Source organism: Triticum dicoccoides, chromosome 5B, assembly GCF_002162155.2.
Source record: "Triticum dicoccoides isolate Atlit2015 ecotype Zavitan chromosome 5B, WEW_v2.0, whole genome shotgun sequence".
NCBI lineage: Eukaryota > Viridiplantae > Streptophyta > Magnoliopsida > Poales > Poaceae > Triticum > Triticum dicoccoides.
The window spans coordinates 620,090,978-620,110,045 of NC_041389.1; the positions used below are offsets into that span (position 1 = coordinate 620,090,978).

A 19,068-nucleotide genomic window follows, 5' to 3' on the forward strand; every position below is an offset into this window, starting at 1 on the left:
ATGCTGTGCCGCCCACCACGAAGAGCCAGCCCCCGTCCCCGTCCCCGCCCCCGCATCACGCAATTCGCATCGCCGGCCGCTCGGACCGGCCCCGCTCGATCCGCTAGGGTTTTGGCGGGATGGATCCGCTCCGGAGCTACCTGGGGCGGCTCCTCCTCGAGGACGTCACCCCGGTGGTGATGGTGCTGACCACCCCGCTCGCCGAGGCCGCGTGCCGCAAGAGCGGCCTCAGCTTCGTCGACATGCTCTCCCCGTTCTCCCTCTTCAAAAAAATCGACGGTGATGCGCCTCCCCGACGCCAGCCTCAGCTGATTCCCTGCAATGCTTTTCGCATTTCGTTTTGATTCGGTTCTGTGTGACCTCACCCGGTGTTTCGTGTGTCGGTTTGAGCAGTGCCCGTTCGCACAGCGAGTGACCAGCCTTACAGGCTCCAGCAGTTCAAGATTCGGATGGTGTATGCGTCGGATGTCCGGAAGCAGGACCGCGAGGTGAACCTTGTGGAATGTGCTATACACTTGTAGATGCCTTCTGCTGTTGATGATGACCACTTGACCATGCTTGTGTTGGAACAGGTTGCGGATGCGAGAATTAAGCTGGTGGTTTCCGAGGCAAACGAGAAGGCTCTTCCGGATTTGCTTTCAGATCCGCCACAGTTGAAAGATGTACTCAATAGTGAGAACCCTTGCACTACCTCTATATGCAATCATAATGTGATATCCTTGCGAAGAAACACTAATGATGAGTAAAATGAGGGACTATAACCAGAGTAGCCAGATTGCTAATTTGTTCAAATATTTCCAATAATCTTAATGTTAGAAACCTTTAATGAGCAGCCACAACCTTTTCCCCCAAATCTTACAGTGAGCGCACATGGCAAGCATTCATGCCACAATTTGTGTTGCTCAAATTGCCTGTTTTGTTGTGTCAATCTGCTGTCAACCTCCATTTGGTTGGTTATCTGATGTATCTATTTGACTGATGAATGCTTTGGTCGTATTGATGTCTTACTCAAGCGGATCGTTACATGTGGTTCAGTCATAGGGTTGGTGTTTGCTGTTTATTGGTTCCATATTGTTTTTACATAGAATTCCATGTTTGCTACAATTTCAGAGCCTGAAGCTGAGTTGTGCCCATTGTGGATTAAGAAGTTCAACAGAGAGCTAATACGGACACTGTCCTTTTCAGACCATGAAACATTTGATCACCCTGTGGCATGTGAGTCTCGGCTCTCTACTCTTAGGTTTCTTTTGTTTGCAGAATCTTCTATTCTTCCTCATACTCTGATTATTGTTAACAGGTCTTTTAGTGGTATCGTCAAAGGACAAAGAGCCAATTAGCAAATTCGCTGATCTGTTCAATGCAAATCAGTTGCCTCCTCTTTTAAATGAAGGCATAATGGATCCCCAGATTCTGAAGCACTATCTTGTACTTCATGAACAACAAGATGGACCACAAGAGATGTACTATTCCTTTCTCCTCATAATAGGGAACACACTCTCCTCCTTGCATTGGTGAAATGAACTATTGAGAAATGCTAACAAGTAATACATGTGTTCCAAAATATAGGCACATTTTAACTGTCCAAATATTAGCTTTGACCATAGATCTCGTAAAATACGTTGTTAATAGTTGCAAAATCACAATCATAGAATAAGAATGTCCTTTCAAATTTGTGAATCCAATGGTGTCAATTTTGTATAATATAAGCCAAATATGATTGGATTAATTGGTGGCTGAAGCATAAATTTGGGCAGGAAAGATACAACTTACTTTTGAAATGAAGTGAGTTTTGTTTCTTCTTAAATGGTCACCAACATTTTTCAGAAGTGAAAAAACATCTTGTGAACTTGTGTCAGTGATGTGAGCTTTCTAATATGTTGTATTCTTTCAGACTGCTCTCTCTTCACACTGATGTTAGAAAGTCTGACATCCCTAGTTCAATGTATTTGAAGGTAATCCAGGACTTGAGGCTTCTTCAATTAATTAGCTTGTGTGACTCTTTGTCTAAGATCTCAACTCTTGAGTCTACCGAGTCCTTTTATGTCCACCTATTAACAACATCAACCGCATATTTATGTGAACTGTAATGATTGAAGTCCTGTTTTGTTGTTTAATGCATTTGTTCTTATAATTAGAACAAACCCCAAACCATTATATAATATTTAAATGGCATATAGGGCTTCACTCAAAGCTATAGTATATACCACATGAGCACTTAGGGTTGCAATAGGTGTCCGCTTGTTTACCTTTGTTTGGAATAGTGAGCTCTATCTTCATCTGGCAGCTATGGGCCCAGTTACAAGAAGCTTTAGTCCCCATAACTGAGTGGTGAGTGTGCCTTCTCGGAAACTTTTAAGCCCCGTTCGTATTGGAACCTGAAGAGTCTCGTTAGGCCAGCTTGTTGAAGAAGCTAAGCTTTGCCAAATAGGGCCCAAGGCTGCCATATAAGCCCCATTTGGAATAACTTACTTATTTCATCCCAAGGTTATGCTTATCTAAGTTGGAACATGCAATTAAGGTAATAGCTGATGTTTTAACTGCTTGCATAGGCAAAAGGAAGTGCATCACACTTGAATAGTGTGATATTAAATGGATTCCGTACATTGTTTTTTTTAAATCATATTTTTGCTCTACTGCTGTCATTTGCTGATTTTGCCGCGTCTTCTTATTAAGTTCTGATTTTGTACATTCTTTGGTTGACCCATGTTACTTCCTTTGTCAAGAGCTGTGAACATCTTAGCGGAAATGAGGACCACCCTTGGCTTGAATGATTGTAAATTGCTGAGTATTAACTCTTCTACACAAGCGGATGGCAGTGATGCTGATAATTCGTGGTCAACCTATGTAAGTCCACCAAGTTATTTAATATTTATGTTCATGTCTACGTAGTTGAGCAGGTATGCAATCTACTTATAGTCTTGTCTTGACTAACTGCAGAAAGCTCATGGCTTGCACAATCATGAAGGAACTTGTTTCCTTAACATGGATGATTTGAATGAGGTACTGCAGCATCTGGAGTATAGCAAGTTACTGCTTCTCCAATCTCTGTTAAGCTTGTCTTGGCACATAAAGTTTCGTAAAGCATTGTTCAACTTTTCACAGTATCTAACAACTCACCAGTTCAATTAGGAATGTTGTTAGTTGGGTTGAAGAGCTATTGTGCTTTTGACAGTAGTGTGAGTGACTGACTTATTAGTCGATTGATTCAAGGTTTTTATAGGAACTAATGTCAGGGAGGTCATATCGTTTTTCTATTAGTTTCTAGCATTAGGTCATGTCATCCTCCGGGCTTTAGTTTTGCATGCTAAGATTTGGAGCTGGCAGTCAAGCTAAGAGTCTTAACTGCTGTTTCTTTATCAGATAAAGGATTTTATGCAAGATTTTGCTTCTAATCATATCATTCCCTACATGGAGCAAAAGATCCGTGTGCTCAATCAGCAGGTATCTTTTTAGTTTTTTTTTACCATTTTCAAATGTATTGTTTAGTAAAATTCAGTATCGTTCTAGGTAGCCACAACAAGAAAGGGCTTTAGAAATCAGATAAAGAACTTGTGGTGGAGAAAGAGAGATGATGTCCCAGAAGCTGCAAATGGCCCAATGTAAGTATTTATGCTTGACACTTTTTACTGTATTTTATTCTTTTCAAATCTGCCCTTTTGCAGTAACACTATTTTTCTCAACAGGTATACATTCACCTCCATAGAGTCGCAGATCAGAGTTCTCAGTGACTATGCTTTCATGTTAAGAGACTACGAGCTTGCCTTGTCCAATTACAGATTACTTTCGACAGATTATAAGCTTGATAAAGCTTGGAAGCGTTTTGCTGGTGTTCAGGTGCTTGAATTTCCTTAACTTATTTTTAAGTACTTTATGCATGGGTACATGGTCATCATGTATAATGATTTTGGGTTTGAACTAAAGGCACAGCTAGTGGCAATTCTGAAGAGATATGTCCTGCTTAGTAGTTTCAGTAAATCAAGATATATTTTTTACCATAAGAATAACTGACAAGAGGCTATGCCTTACATATACGATAGACCAGATGATATGCTTTCAAATTCATTTCACATTAGCAGAGTTGCTGAACTGTTTTCCAGTGAATAATGAAATTGATACTTTGTTCTGATGGCCCATTATTTATCTATAACAGATATTCACTCCTATGATGTATGCTTGCGTCTTTTGCAGGAGATGAGTGGACTTTGCTATTTCATGTTAGATCAGTCGAGGAAGGATGCTGAATATTGCATGGAAAATGCCTTCACTACATATTTGGTATTTATTTCTTTTGGAAATCCACTTTTAGGTTTACACACATGAACAAATAATTATTGTTTAACATTGTTGACCGGTTGATACATCTTTTCTATTCTGTGCTAGTGGCCCTAGTCCTCGTGTTCTTCAGAGAAAAGTAGAATCTGAAAAGTGGGAAGACATAGGAAAAATGATTTCTAATTCCATTTTGCATGAAACACTTTACTCTATTTCAGATGCATCTGGAAATATGTGTCTGGCACTCTCGTCTTCTAGTTCCTCAGCAACACAAAGCAGTCAATAACAACTATAAATACACTAAAATTTCTTCAAAGCAGATAAGCAAGAACCCAAATCAGACATGCCAAACCAGCCATAAATATGTTAAAACTTCCTTCCTTTTTTGTGAAATCATGAGATATACAGAAGGCCCGTGCTTTTCCCTTTGTTATTTTTGGGAGTGTGCGCCCATAGGTGGTAGGGCCATGGGCATAATGAAGGGGAAGTTTGAACTCTGAATTTAGCCAGATGCATTTTTTTTCCATTTTGCATGATAGAAAGGAATTTAAAGCAGTGGGGCCATTCAAGTAGAGATTGCCATTCTTATGTGTTAGTGCGATTCTTTCAGTTGGTTGGTTTTGAATTTATCGTTGTTCTTTTTTCTTCACTTGTCTGGTCTTGCTCTTCTTCATACAAAGTATCAATAAGTATTCATATATGCAGAGAATTGGATCTTCTGGTCAGAGAAATGCTACTAGATGTGGCCTTTGGTGGGCAGAAATGCTTAAAACACGAGGACAACATAGGGAAGCATCAACTGTTTATTTCCGCATATCAAATGAGGTATACCTAGAAGCATGCGGCCTATTCAAGTTTTTTTAAGTTCTCTTTTAGTTCGTTACATTTATGAATGATGAAACCTTCTACTATTCAGGAACCTTCCTTGCATTCTGCTGTGCTGCTTGAGCAAGCTGCTTGTTGCTATTTGTTGTCAAGTCCACGTATGCTTCGGAAGTATGGATTTCACCTAATCTTAGCTGGCAATAGTTACTACTTGTCTGATCAGGTTTATATTAATTCCTCCACTGCAGTGACATTTTAGCAATGCTACAGTACTTGACTTAACAATGAGCGTTTGTCTTGATGGTGCAGAAACAACATGCTGTTCGGGCATACAGAAATGCTCTGTTTGTCTACAAACAAAATCCTTGGAGTTACATCAACAATCATGTACATTTTAATGTTGGAAGGTACTTGCATGTTTTTCTGCTCATTTGCCCTTGCTTGTAAACTATCTCTGACACTTGTACGAATTAGGTGGTATGGAGTCCTTGGGATATTCGATGTAGCTATCAAGCACTTGCTGGAGGTTATTGCTTGTAGCCATCAGTCGCTGACAACGCAAAGCATGTTCCTCAATGATTTTTTCCATTTTGTTCAGGTTATTGACCAACTCAGTTATGATTTGCATCAGCTGTACCGAATTTTCCATTCTAATTTTTCTATTTTTTTGTAAACAGAGTACAGGGGAAAAGTTTGATGTATACAAGCTTCAACTTCCTGTTTTCAACATGTCATCACTCAGAGTTGTAAATGAAGATCATCGCACTTACGCATCAAATACAGATGTAATGTCATAACAACTATAGCATTCATATTTCTAATTGTCCACCATTTCATTTCTGGAGTAATCAAAGATTGAACCTGTGGTGTTTCCAGAGCAATTTGTGATCAAACACTGCCATGCATTTATCATTTTTCTTAACTTTAACCAGGTCTTTGGTCAGTTTGCGCTTGTGTGATTGAAAATGAAGGCACTTCTAACTTGTATCAGCTACCTTGTATAACAGGTTGATGTTAATGAAAGCATTTGGCAGGAGCTGGAAGAAGAATTGATCCCATCGTCATCTGTTGTTAGAACTAACTGGCTCGACACTCAGCCAAAGTCTTCTCCTTTTAGAAATAACAAGGCATGTGTTTGCGTTGCTGGAGGTAAATCTTGTTATCATTGTATTAATACGTCTACAACTGCCCGTAAGAAAATCGACTGATTTTGAGTTAATTGATAGTTGCCTCAACAGCTGAACTGCATCTTGAAAATGTGGTATATCATAGTCCCTCTGTCCCGAATTACTTGTGGCAGAAATGGATGTATCTAGAACTAAAACTACGTCTAGATACATACATTTCTGCGACAAGTAATTCAGGACGGAGGGAGTACTATTTGAGTATAATTATGCAAACACACGGACCAATCATTTTCGAGGAACTTGAGGTTAGCTAGCACGTTACCAGCCCAACAAGGTCCAGTGCCACAGCCACTTATGACATGTAGGGCCTGTTCTCCCAACTCCACAGCTTCAGCTTCTCCAGCCAGCTTCTCGCTTCACCTGGAGATTGCAAACTGTTCGGAAGCATTCTTAGCTTCTTGCAACGCTGCAGCCGAGCTAGGAGGCCGCTAGCTTGTTGGGCCACTCTGGGCCTGCTGGAGGCTGCCCAGTTTGGCCTGCCATGGGCATCTACATGAGCAGCACCATGGCTGCCAACAGCGTCGGGACGAGCACCGGTGTCAATGCCATCGGGGCGATGTCTCCTGCCTACTGCCTTGGTTGCCGATGGGGATGATACTCGGGTGCCAATGGGGATGCTGCGTTGAGGTCATGTTCTGGACGGAAACTAGCGGGGATGGTCTTGGAACGGGCGGATCTGAAGGTGTAGGGGGGTGCCGGTCGCCAATTGTGTGGAGCCGCCGTGGTGGCGGCGGCGGCAGGAGGAGGGTTAGGTCGAGCACTACGGTCTGGGTCACACATGGCTCCAAATGTTTTCCTTGGCGGTGGCAATGTGGTTGTAATATCGGGCAACTCCTGATTCTGGTTTTCGTGGAGCTGGGCTTTGGGAGCTTCGCGTTTTTACACAACGATTGGGCTGAGCTTCGTGAATCTAGCTTCTCGGAGCCCAGGCGTTCAGGCCGGCTTCACACTTGAATTTTGTGGAGTCATAAGTTGGAGAGGTTCAGAATAGGCCCGTAGTTACCAATTGCATACTCTCATCTAGGAGAGCATGACTCCATGTGGTAGTTTGTGCTGTTACGCTCAAATATTAGTTTGAACTAGACATATCCCATCTGTTCATTTAAATTACCTAAATATGTATAACCAGTGTGAAATAACTTGGAAATGAACCATAGTTTTTACTCTGACCTGTTATTGAAAAAACCATACTTTTTTGAACAATACTGGCTTGACTGGGCAAAACTGGTCACTACCTTCCTATTGCCAACTATTTTGACTGACATGTCATCACTTGAATGAAAAACCTACACATGTAGGAATCACATAACTAAAATGCTATGTTTAGTTCATCTTCTGCTCATTTGATTAGTACTCAATAACCATTTGATGATTCTAACTACCCACTCTGGCAAGTATACTAGGAGCAGCCGTGCGCTTTCCCATGTTGCTTCCTTTGTACGGTTTATCTGTTGGTTGTTTATTCACTTGTGGGCCTTTTGTGTCATTGTTTCCATGGTTTTCGTGGGGGTGATCGTGGTGTGAAATCAATTGGAAGTCATGCTTGAAGAGCCCACATTTTGACGGTCGGTCAACTGCTACCAGCTTCACTCCTAGTAAACGTGACTGGTTTGGCCCAACAAACTCTATACACAATATTTTTTTGAGAAAATGCAAAGGACTTTTGCGTTTCATTGCATTGAAAAGATAAGAGTTTAGTTACAATCCTCCTAGGAGGCTAAGTTCAAACAAAAAAACAGGAAAACTAGTGTACATCCTAGGTGGGCGGCAGGATGACGCGAAGGCCATGGGCGCAACGCGTGCCCACCAAGGTTTACGAGTCGACGAGTCGTTCCGAGATTGAGACTCATAGACTAATCGTGACTAGTCTAGACTAGTGCTAGACTAGTTGACATGACACCGTAGTACTAAAAAAATCAAAATACGTAGTAGTAGTAGTACGTAGTCACAGGGAAAATATGGGTATGCTATTGGAGATGCTTATCGTGCTGCCATCCAGCCACAGGCCCAACCCAGCACCGCTCAGAACGCCACCCCCCAGTTGGCCCATTTGGGCCCAAGTGGCCAGCCTATTAGTCCACTTTGCATCCCAACCACTGAAACCCTAATCCCAATCGATCCCATCTCCGCCGCCTGCGCCATCACGCCCAGGAGCACGCGCACGCACGACCCGCGCCTCCAGTCGCTGCTGCCGTCGAGCCCGCCGACCACCGCCGTGCCTCCTCCCTTCCTCTCCTCTTTCTTTCTTCCTTCTCTCTCGTCACAAGGCCGTGCGTGCCCACGGATCACGGCCATGGCCGACGCCCAAGCATGAACTCCGGCCGGCCGCCGCGCCTTGCTGCGCCATCTGTTGTCCCGGCGGTGGGTAGCGGCGGCGGCGGATCAGTGGGTGATGGCTGCAGCCTCGTCCAGGCAGCTTGTTCTCCTAGCTCTCCAATTTCCCCCTCCCAAATTTGAGTCGAGCGACTAGAACATGTCGACTAGTCCAGACTAGTCGTCGACTAGCCGATCCACAGTTGGACTCGTATTTGTAGTCTACACAAGAAAATGAGTCGGCAACCACTTCGCGATTGGTAGACTAGTCGAGCGACTAGTCTCGACTAGTCGAGCGACTAGTCTCGACTAGTCGCTCGACTCGTAATCGTTGACTAGTCGCTCGACTCGTAATCATTGGTGCTCACTGCTCGGCCTCGGCCTTGATCTTGCAGACAAGGACATGAACCAGAGGTTGGGCGCCATCGAAGATGCACTCGTTGCTGCTTCCAAATCATCAATGGCATCAAGAGGGCAATGGAGGCGAGGCCTTTGCACATCTGTGTCGGCGTGTTCTGTTTGGTATGGAGCGACCAATCCATGAGTGTTTTTTTCCTTATTTGGGCCTGCAGTGGTCATCCTTAGCTAGGAGAGGATCTCGTGCCAAGTCTGCCTGGTGAAGGGGCACTCCTGAAGGATGTGACGCATCGTCTTGGGGGTTGGTCACAGAGTGGGCAGCGTGGCTAGTGCTGGAGTCCATGCCTAGCAAGGTGATCAGCCGTCCAACATCTGCCCTCGTTGGCCAACCAGTGGAAAACTTCACACGCGGTGGTGCCCAATTCATCCGGATGAGCTTCCGCGAGAAGCAAGTCGTGGATCCCTGGAAGGGGGCGAGGTAGCAGGAGCTAGCAGAATAGGTGTCGGAGGCCGTCCACCTCCAAACAAGCTGGCCGGGGGTGTCCGAGAGCATGACATGTTCGATCGCCAACCAAACTTGCAGGTACTGGCCAATCTCATGTATGCCCAGGGTCTCGTGGATGTCTCTAGCCTAGCTATGGCCCTGCAAACCTTCAACGACGGGGTCCAGATCTTGCGGGGACGCTTGGTGATCTCCCTTATGGACTGCCCGTTGAGCAAGCGGTCCTCCTAGAAAGATGTCGTTAATCCGTTCCCGATAGTCACCGTGGTGGAGGCGAAGAAGGGACGCCCGGTTTTGTTCATCAGGCTGGCCTTCCATGCGGGGAGTCGCCCGGCAATCCCATCGACAAGAGATTGGGCGGCAGTCGGTCACCATATTGTGAGTGGGATCCCAAGGTAGGTGATTGGTAGCTCGACTATAGGGCAGCCAAGGTGCGCCAGTGCAGCTGTCGCCTCGTCCATGTCGCAGTGCAACAACGGGGCGAAGCTCTTGGCGTAATTAACCATCTGGCCGGAGGCGTGGCCAAAGAGCATCAGAACTTTGCGCACGGCGATGATGTCACTGGACGAATAGTGGCAGAAGAGTACCATGTCGTCAGCGTACAAGGACATCGCGGGGATCGAATGCCTCAGGTGCAGCTTTGCCATGATTCCGAAGCCAATCATGTGCTTAATGAGCCTTCCTAATGTGTCGACGGCGAGCACAAATAGCTGCGACGACTGGGGGTCACCCTGGTGTAGCCCCTTGCGGTGCCAAATAGGGGGCCCGGCTCGCTGTTCATCAGGACGCATGTGCTCACCGATGAGGGGAGCATAGTGATCCACTCTAGAAATCTGTTCCCAAAGCCATATTGGCACAGGGCTTGCGGGGCACCCAACTGGTGAAGAAGCCGGGCTGACTGCTTGACAAGAATGAAGTTGTCATGCAGGCTTCGGGCGGCGATGAACGCGTTTTGGCTCCGGCTGATAGGGCTATCCAAAAATCATGTTCTTCTGCCGACGAAAGGAACATTGCCGGTGGAAGAAGGCAATATTGGCGTCACTGTCCTTGAGACTGGTGATTCAGGCGCGTTGTCGAGCGAATGTGCGCTAGATAGAAGCCAAGCCAAGATAGGAAATCTTGAGCTGTTTACGGAGCCAATTTTCATGTGGCGTCAACATCTAGTCTTCCCGAGCCTTGTCAAAGCGTGATAGGAGCTCGCGCGAGATGGCCATCTTATGCCTAATGTTCCCGATAGATTGGGAACTCCAACTCGTCAATTTCCGTGCCGTGGCTTGCAATTGAAGCATCAAATGACAAAAGGGGCCGACGTCGTGGACAGAGCTTCAAGCCGTGGCAGCTATCATGTGGAAACCATCCATGCGCAACCATATATCCTCAAAGTGGAAACGCAGATGTGCAGCTGGAATGGGGGCACTGTCCAAGAGCAATGGGCTGTGGTCACAGACCACCGATGCGAGGCATCGAAGGTGGCGGGCGGCATGGGCGTCCTCCCAATTAGAAGTGCAGGGCACTCTGTCAAGGTGCACGGAAGACATACTTCCTTCAACGCAAGATTGTTGATCAACCGTCGGGATCTGCCCATCATGTGTCTATGCAGATTGTCATTGTTCTTGTCCTTGTTGCGGTAGATTAGGTTAAGGTTGTGTTTGGATGGGAGCCTACAGCAGCCGAGCCAAAATTTTGGTCATTGACCAGAGCGTGGGCACCTGTTTGGTTCTACACCAATAAATTGGCATGCCCGGGCTACCACAGCTTCCGCAGTTCATTTTTACGCCAAATCATGGGCAAGTTGTTGGCGGCTGAAAGGTGCGGCAACTTTTTGGCGTGCCCGCGAATTGGCTGGGCGAGTAGGGGCAGGATCCAAACAGGCCCTAAAATCCCCGCAGAGCATCCAAGGTCCCTGGCAATCGCTGCAGATGTCGCGCAATTCTTGAAGGAACGCGATTTTATCCGCATCAACCGGTGGTTCGTAGACCACTTGTCATCCACCAAGGGGCAGCTGAACCAGCAGTGGTCGCGTTTGCGAAGAACTTCGGGTCCGTCATAGTCACGACCCTGCTCTTCCAAGCAAGAAGGTTGCCGCCTCGTGTGCTGTTCATTGTCAGGTAGGCATAGTCGTCAAACTCTGAACCCAGCGTGTCCAGGATCACCGATGAGCAGATTAAGGCCATCTTTGTTTCCTTGAGGCAAGCAATGGTCGTATCAGTGGTGTCCAACATCGATCTAACGTCAAATCGCCGCGCATGGGTGTTCAGGCCACGGACATTCCAAATAACAATCTTAAGGTTGTGTTCCATAACAAACGCGATTGACGGGAGAAAGGTTGCAGCTCGACGAGGAGGAAGTCTCGCAAGCGACGACACTGCTCGTGGAGACAACCGTCCGGGGGGGGGGGCGAGGTGCCAGGGAGCTCATGGTCGACAAGCGCAGCGATGGCCGAGAGGACGGCGAACCCAACGGGTGCGGGGAAGATGTCGTTGCCATCGTACGTCTTCATCTCCGCGACAGTTATCCTCTGATTAGTGCCCACGATTCTAAGAGTTCATGGTCGACAAGCGCAGCGATGGCCGAGAGGACGGCGAACCCAACGGGTGCGGGGAAGATGTCGTTGCCATCGTACGTCTTCATCTCCGCGACAGTTATCCTCTGATTAGTGCCCACGATTCTAAGAGTTCATAGGATGTGAACCTGTGCCCTTCGTTCCGCAGTTGGTGGCGTCGCCGTGGGTGAAGTTCATAGGGCGTCGTGGCCTTCTCCCAGGCGCGCTGGCATTATGGCCCCGATTTGCTTCGTTGCAGCAGCCACAAAGTCACCGAGCGTCCATGCCTTGCCAGGGGTGGCACGAGTCATGGAGCGGCACAGGGTGACCGGTGGAGAGGCAAACCGGCCAGGAGCGGCACGCGGAGAGGCGTGATCGGGTGACGCCCTTTGCACATCGTGATTGGAACCAGCTATGGGCGGTCTGGAGTAGACATGGGTGTCATGGGCTGATGCAGGATCATGCTGGGCTGCATGGCTAGCTTTCGCGGCCCATCCGCCAAGACTGGCTCTGTTGGCGGGAGCGTCGGGGTATGGCGGCTGATTTTATTTGAAATTTGCGCGCCCCTGCTGTCCGGTGTCGTCGCAGGCTCGGAGGACTGGTCAGCTAAAGCCTCCAAATTGACGTCAGGTGCTGACGGTTTGGGTAGAGATCGCCTTTGTGGGGGGTGGGTGGCCCGGGCGGCTGGGAGTCTGGCACTAACAGAGGCAAAAGTGCCCGGATCCTGATGAGGTTGTGGCTAGGCATGCCAGAGCTGTGCACCCATCGGAGGCGGTCTCACGCTCGCCGGGCGACGAGGAGTCTAAGCCAAGAGAGGGTTCTGGAGCCTTCTCCGCCAATGGGGTGCCGCCAGCGCACACATCCAACAGAGGAGCAGACCTGACGCTGCTCCACTTTGCTTGTTTCATTTTGTATTACTGTTGTGTCCTCCTCCAGAAATATTCCGGTCGATGACGCGCGATGCCCACATCGAACCCGCAGCCCAGAATGCTGAGAGTTCCCTATTTCTAGGGACCATAGAAGTTAAAAATACGATGCTAGTAATTTATTTAACTAGAAAAGAGAGAGAGAGTTGACGGGAATTAGGATGTAGCAATCTGATATCATCGCTGTAAAGACACTTGGAGCATCTCATAATATTCTCGTTCTGAATCCTTGATTTCATTTGGTGCAGAGGCAGTAAAACTGAACGTTGAGCTGAAGAATCCTTTGCAAATTTCCGTCAATGTGTCTGGCATCTCCCTGATATGCCAGCTTTCCACCAATTTGAATGCTTCAGGTGCGGGTATTTGAGTTTTTCTTTCTGAGATTAGAAGATCTTTCTTAAGGACTCCATAATGGAGAGATTGTTTTGTTCACCGATGTATTGTGTTCGCCATGCAGAGACTGGTGCATTAACAACAGCTCCCGAGGAAGATATAGCTAACACAAAGCCCTCTATTTCGACGTAATTACCCCCCCTAACTATTGAGGTGTATTTATGTAGATACCTTTGGTTCTTCTGAAGATTCTGAATACCATTATTGTTATTTCTGGTTGATTGCTGCAGATTTGAAAGTGATGGAAACAATTTCACAGTATCGAAGCTTGACATTGTATTAGGAGGAGGTGAAACCAAAAGAGTAAGCATCTATAGCCATTAATCCGTGTGCCTTAAAGAATCTTGCTAAAATGTATCCGTTGTCACGTAAAAAACGCTTTTAAAAGGTCTTCATCGTGAGACCTGTATGTAGCATATCCAAATTACTATTTGAAACAACGAATACTATTTTGAACTATCCATTAGATAATTCTCCCTAATCCATGATACTCCCCTCTTCCTAAAATATAAGTCACATTAGCATGTGTGTGTTTCAACGTTTTGAAACTTTGACTACTAATATACGCAGGGTTATAAGGATTTGGCATGTAAGAATAATATCATTAAGTGCAAATCATGGTCAAAGTTGTGCGTTGGAGACTGTGAAAAGTCAAACATAACTTACATTTTGAGGGAGTATATTTCTTAGAAGGTCACACAGAAAACAGGAAGAGCTATAACGGTTTATTTGCTATCAGCGTGGTGTGCTGTTGTGGATCCAACCAAGGATGGTTCTATTTATTATGCGCAAATAGTAGTTTGATGAAGGTCAGTGGCGGAGGCAGAAATTTTGGGTTAGGGGGGCCAAGTTCTACTATAATAAGTTGGGGAGGGCCAAACCTTAAGAAAATAGATATTTAGAAGTAAAAAATCTCTAATTCTGCACAGTTCTGCCTCCGCCACTGATGAAGGTGTTGTAATAGCTAGTGCAGAGCGAGCCTCATGTACAGTTTCTATATTATTTGTTTTTGCTTGATATTCCTTTGAACCAGATATAAGCCTTAACTTGGATTTGTTATCATTTTTTAGTTTGACTGTAAACCCTGATATTACAACAAAACATTAATGGAAATCATAACAAGCGAGTAATACTTACACTGATCATTGCCTCTGTTGTTCGTAGTTTAAATATTTTGGTAGGATATGTGTATTAAGTTTTGGGCAGCGAATTTGTTGCCCTTTGTGACATGTGGAATTGGTTTATTTTTATTCATTTATATTTGGCAGTGCTGTTTCATATCGGTGTTATAACTGTATGTGCAGAGTTTTCCAAATGGCTAACTACCCCTTCTAATTCTACCAGATACAACTTGAAGTGACTCCAAAAGTTATAGGTATTCTGAAGTTAGTTGGGATAAGGTGGACCCTGTCAGATTCAGTAGTAGGCTATCAGTACTTCGAAGTGGCTACACAAAAGAAAAACAAGAAAGGGAAAAGAGGGGCCCGGCGTTCTTTGAACACCAACCTGATTGTTATCAAGGTTCTCATTTGTCTGGGTTTTTCTTTCAAATACTTGTTTCATGTGACGTGCGAGTAACTAAGTTCTTTGCCTCCAGGGTTTACCTAAACTTACGGGCTATATTGAGTGCTTGCCAACAAAAGCATTTACTGGTGATTTACAACTCCTCACGCTGAATCTGAGAAACCAATCAGAGCATGCTGTGAAGGTCCAAATTTTTATCCTCGTATTTATTTCTTTGCCTTGTTCAATAATTCATAATGAACAAAGGATTTCTCAGTTCTTCAGAAATGAGCATATAAATTTTAAATATATGTGTATTTGTAGCATCATTTTGTATGTTAACCATTTCCAAGCCTGCCATGCAGAATATAAAAATGAAAATTAGCCATCCAAGGTTTGTAATTCCCGGTGATTCATCAGACCTTGACCTTGAATTCCCACAGTGCTTAAGAAAGCATGTGCAGTCAGACAGCAATACTGTATCCGAAGGTACTAAGGAAAATGTCAAGTGTTCGCTATTTGCATTTCCTCAGGTGAGGTGGTTCAAAGGCCCTGTCTTGTTTTACTAATCTGATCTGTGTTACCGATTTCTTTACAATATTTACATTCCTTTCTTACCAGGGAATTAAAATTCAAGGCGGTGCCACATTCTCTTGGCCTATTTGGTTTCATGCTGCAACTCCTGGAAACTTCTGTCTTTATTTGTCTCTCTATTATGAAATGGAGAGTACCACTGACATTCCATATCGCACATTGCGCATGCATTACAATGTGGAGGTAAATTGGCAATATTTTATTGGGTTTTATGTTTATTATTTACCTTATTGTACATGCACAGTATATTCTATTTGGAATCATGTTTTGAGAACTAGTATTGCACCAGTTGCTTCTCGGGGCACCAGTTTTCTACAGTAATTAGTTGATCTAATGAGATATGTTGGCAAGATTTATGACACACGGAAATCTCTAAAACCTCACTGTGCCAGCCGGTTTACCAAATATAGGTTGTGGCTGGCGCGAAACTGGTTATGGCTGCTAGCCAGAAATCCGATGTGCTCTGAAAGTCTTGAGTTCATTGTTTGATGCCACTGGTTATGTTAATTTTGTTTTGAAGTTGTAATAGCTCTATAGAAGTGCGGTGGTCCCAAGACTTGGATTTCAGATTTTGATATCTTTGTCATGTTTTGGACCAAAATACAGGAAGCTAGTATGATGTGTGATTGATTCTATTTTATTTTTCAATCTCACATTATAGCGTTCTGTACTCCCATGATTACGGTGTGTAGAACTACTACCCATATAAATGGCACCGTGGTTTTGGATGCTACTGTTGCATTATTTAATCTTAAATTTGCTTAGTCAGCACCTGTATGTTTGAACACAGTTCTTGATAAATATGGAATTGGAATCTATTAATTTTCTGTAAACAATTCTTATTTACAGGTCTTGCCTTCACTTGATGTATCATTTGCTATAAGTATGTGTTCATCAAGATTGCAAGAGTATATTGTGCGAATGGATGTAATCAACAAGACTCCATCAGACTCATTTGCACTTAATCAGTTGTCATGCGTCGGCACTAAATGGGCAGTTTCAACATTACCCTCGCGCGATTCCATCAGCTTTGTGGAAACAATACCAGCAAACCAAGCTGTGTCATGCTTCTTCAAGATAAAGGTTGGAGACACTGTTTGAACAAGCTATCAAATAGAAGACACTTGGGCCCTATGTATTCCATTTCTTTATTTTATTTTCATGCCCGTTATATCTGGCTAGGTGATATGGTTTTCCATGCATTAATTATTTCCAGGATTTAAGTACCAGTTCATGTATTGAGGCGGCAGACGGTTCCTGTGGAAGTGATATAGTTTTATCTGCTGGGGGTAGTACTGATGTATTTGATGTTTCTCGGACTCCTATCACTGATTTCCACTATCAAGAAAGATACCAACAAGGGAAGTTAGCTAAGGTGAGTGCTGCCTGAGGTTGTAATACCATTCTAGACCACTTGGCGGTACTGTTTTCTTGCTGTTTACCAGTGTTATCCAGCTGGGTAGTGTTTTTGCCCTTAGCTTTAACCTCAACACAACAACACTTGGATCGAAATGGGGCCAGTGGCTGGTTTCCTGTATGCATATTTAAATTTTAGCATTAGTTAATCAAATGCTTACCTATGTATCGACTTCATTTCAGGTGCCACGTGGTCTACTTGATTTTATTCTGATCTCAAAGGCAGTAGCTGTTAACTCTTCCAAGCCAGAACAACTGCTGTCTCATCACACTTGCCACTGCAGGCAAGTGCTAGAACCTTCTGACAGTGTAACAACTTTGTTACTTTTGGTGTTCCTGCACATATATGCTGATATTGGTCTGCTTTTGCAGTGCTCTCAGCCAGAATCCTGTTTGGTGGCTTATGGAGGGACCTCGAACCATTACTCATGATTTCTCGAAGTCATGCTGTGAGGCTAACATCCAACTGGTGATTCACAATTCTTCAGAACATAACACTACCGTGAGAGTGGTTACATCTGACTGTATGGCAGAGAAAACCAAGACTGCCCCTTCACATGAATCTGCCACTGGTCAGGGTGGATGGTATGACGTTTCGCTGGAAAACGACATAAAAGCCATCGCAAGCACGAAGGGGGCACATTCTCAGAAACAATCGTCAGAAAGCATTTCACCGTTTGTTTGGTGCTCATTGAGTTCCGCTCAAGTTGATCTCAAACCTGACAGTTCTGCCAAAATTCCCCTGAAAGTGTGCATATTTGCACCTGGAACGTACGATTTTTCAACTTATGAGTTGCACTGGAAAGTGCATTCATCTGAGAGTGGACATGTGGATGAAAATGTGACATCAGGTGGTGGCCAAGGGTATCCCTTCTATGTTAATGTTCTTCAAGGCGCCTGATGAATTACAATGATGATAAAGATACTTCTCATGAAGCTCAGCACAGAAAAACTTGCATGTAGTTTAGTGCAGAAGCCTGTCCTGTGGGGGCAGACTGAAGATGTACGATATCACCAGCCAAAGCTAGCGGACAGGCAAAGTGCAGATGTACCCTGTAAGTTCCCAGGTTGGATATAGGACACCCATATACATGGATTCTTTTGTTATCAGCTTCAGTGCTGACTGCATTTATACGAGCCCTTTTTGAGGATGAATCATGAGGATAGTTCAGGTGATTAGACGATGTATACCATTGTTGTCAATGAAATTGGGGTGCGATGCAAGCTGACAGACATTTATCGAGTTTGTGTATCCTATAGCTGTGCTATTCTTGTACATCCTTCTCTGTATCATTTTCTGCGAGGAGGTTATGTAATCTTCCTGAAACTGTTGTTCTATGGGTGACAATTGTTCCTCTGGTAAATGTTAAATCGTTGATGCCAGCGTGAATTTTCTGTTCTTTTGTATGAATAGGTTGAGCTCATGTCTGCTTGGGTATTCTTGTATGTACTGTATATGATTTTTTGGCAGTCGTGATACTTGGGCAGTAACGTTTTGAATTGGTGTAAATCATAATCGCAATTTTGCTATGCACATTTAAGAGATGATTCCAGTGTGTGAATTGTTTTGATCATCGCCTTTCTTAAATGTTGTCCAATTAGCAAGACGGTCTGCTCTGAGGGAGTGGAAACTTCACGCTTCTCGATCCGTTCGCTGCATCGCAATCTTCTACCTCCAAATGGTGACATGGTTGACGCGCGCATGGGCAGCTCGAGGTTTGACGACCGTCACGCCGTAGATTACTCCAACCAGAGCCTGGAGGCACCGGCTTCGACCTCGAGTTTCTCCAGGTCCGTCCAGGAGCAGTGATTTTCTCCGCCCCCTCCTTCAAACACGGCCTGCCCCTGACCGAAACTGAAAGATAATACAGACCTTCACCTTTATCGCAGCTCCCTTTGGTTTAAATTGTTTGCCTGATTGATCCGATCGATCCATTTTCAGATGCATTCGTTAGGAGGACGAGCAGATGAGTTTTAAATTGTCTGCTTGACTGCGAGGTTAATGGCATGCCAGACATTCTCGTGACACGTCCCATCTAAGAAAAGAAAACTCTACGACATGTATTGTTAGCTTAAAAACGCTCTTATATTATGGGATGGAGGGAATACTTCAGAGAATTTGCTTGCAAGAGATCAGTGGTGGTGGAAGAACTAGGGGCAACTATAGTTTTTTAGGAGCAACTATTTACTGGGTACTCATGCGGAAGGCCAACCCAGCGGACCTTTTTTTTTTTGAAT

General features: G+C 44.8%; 1 protein-coding gene across 3 annotated transcripts; it reads left to right on the forward strand.

The window, feature by feature from the left end:
* Window positions 1–15: 15 nt before the first annotated feature.
* On the forward strand, window positions 16–18,220 carry LOC119312112 (trafficking protein particle complex subunit 8-like). Of its 3 annotated transcripts, none has more exons than XM_037587845.1 (28): window positions 16–279; window positions 394–488; window positions 573–672; window positions 1,111–1,215; window positions 1,298–1,460; window positions 2,724–2,844; window positions 2,938–3,000; window positions 3,361–3,441; window positions 3,508–3,599; window positions 3,684–3,834; window positions 4,189–4,275; window positions 4,978–5,097; window positions 5,189–5,320; window positions 5,407–5,504; window positions 5,572–5,695; window positions 5,775–5,882; window positions 6,105–6,246; window positions 13,173–13,283; window positions 13,382–13,445; window positions 13,548–13,620; window positions 14,662–14,838; window positions 14,915–15,025; window positions 15,186–15,353; window positions 15,442–15,597; window positions 16,264–16,497; window positions 16,631–16,789; window positions 17,014–17,114; window positions 17,203–18,220. In XM_037587845.1, exons 1-28 carry the CDS (start codon window positions 120–122, stop codon window positions 17,729–17,731), a joined length of 3,825 nt encoding a protein of 1,274 aa, XP_037443742.1. In that variant the 5' UTR covers window positions 16–119; the 3' UTR covers window positions 17,732–18,220. The 3 variants fall into 3 exon arrangements, with proteins under 3 accessions (XP_037443742.1, XP_037443743.1, XP_037443744.1); XM_037587846.1 differs by having other exon boundaries at window positions 17–279; window positions 13,173–13,277; XM_037587847.1 differs by lacking the exons at window positions 16–279; window positions 394–488; window positions 573–672; window positions 1,111–1,215 and adding an exon at window positions 1,892–1,952 and having other exon boundaries at window positions 1,404–1,460.
* The last annotated feature ends 848 nt before the right edge of the window (window positions 18,221–19,068 follow it).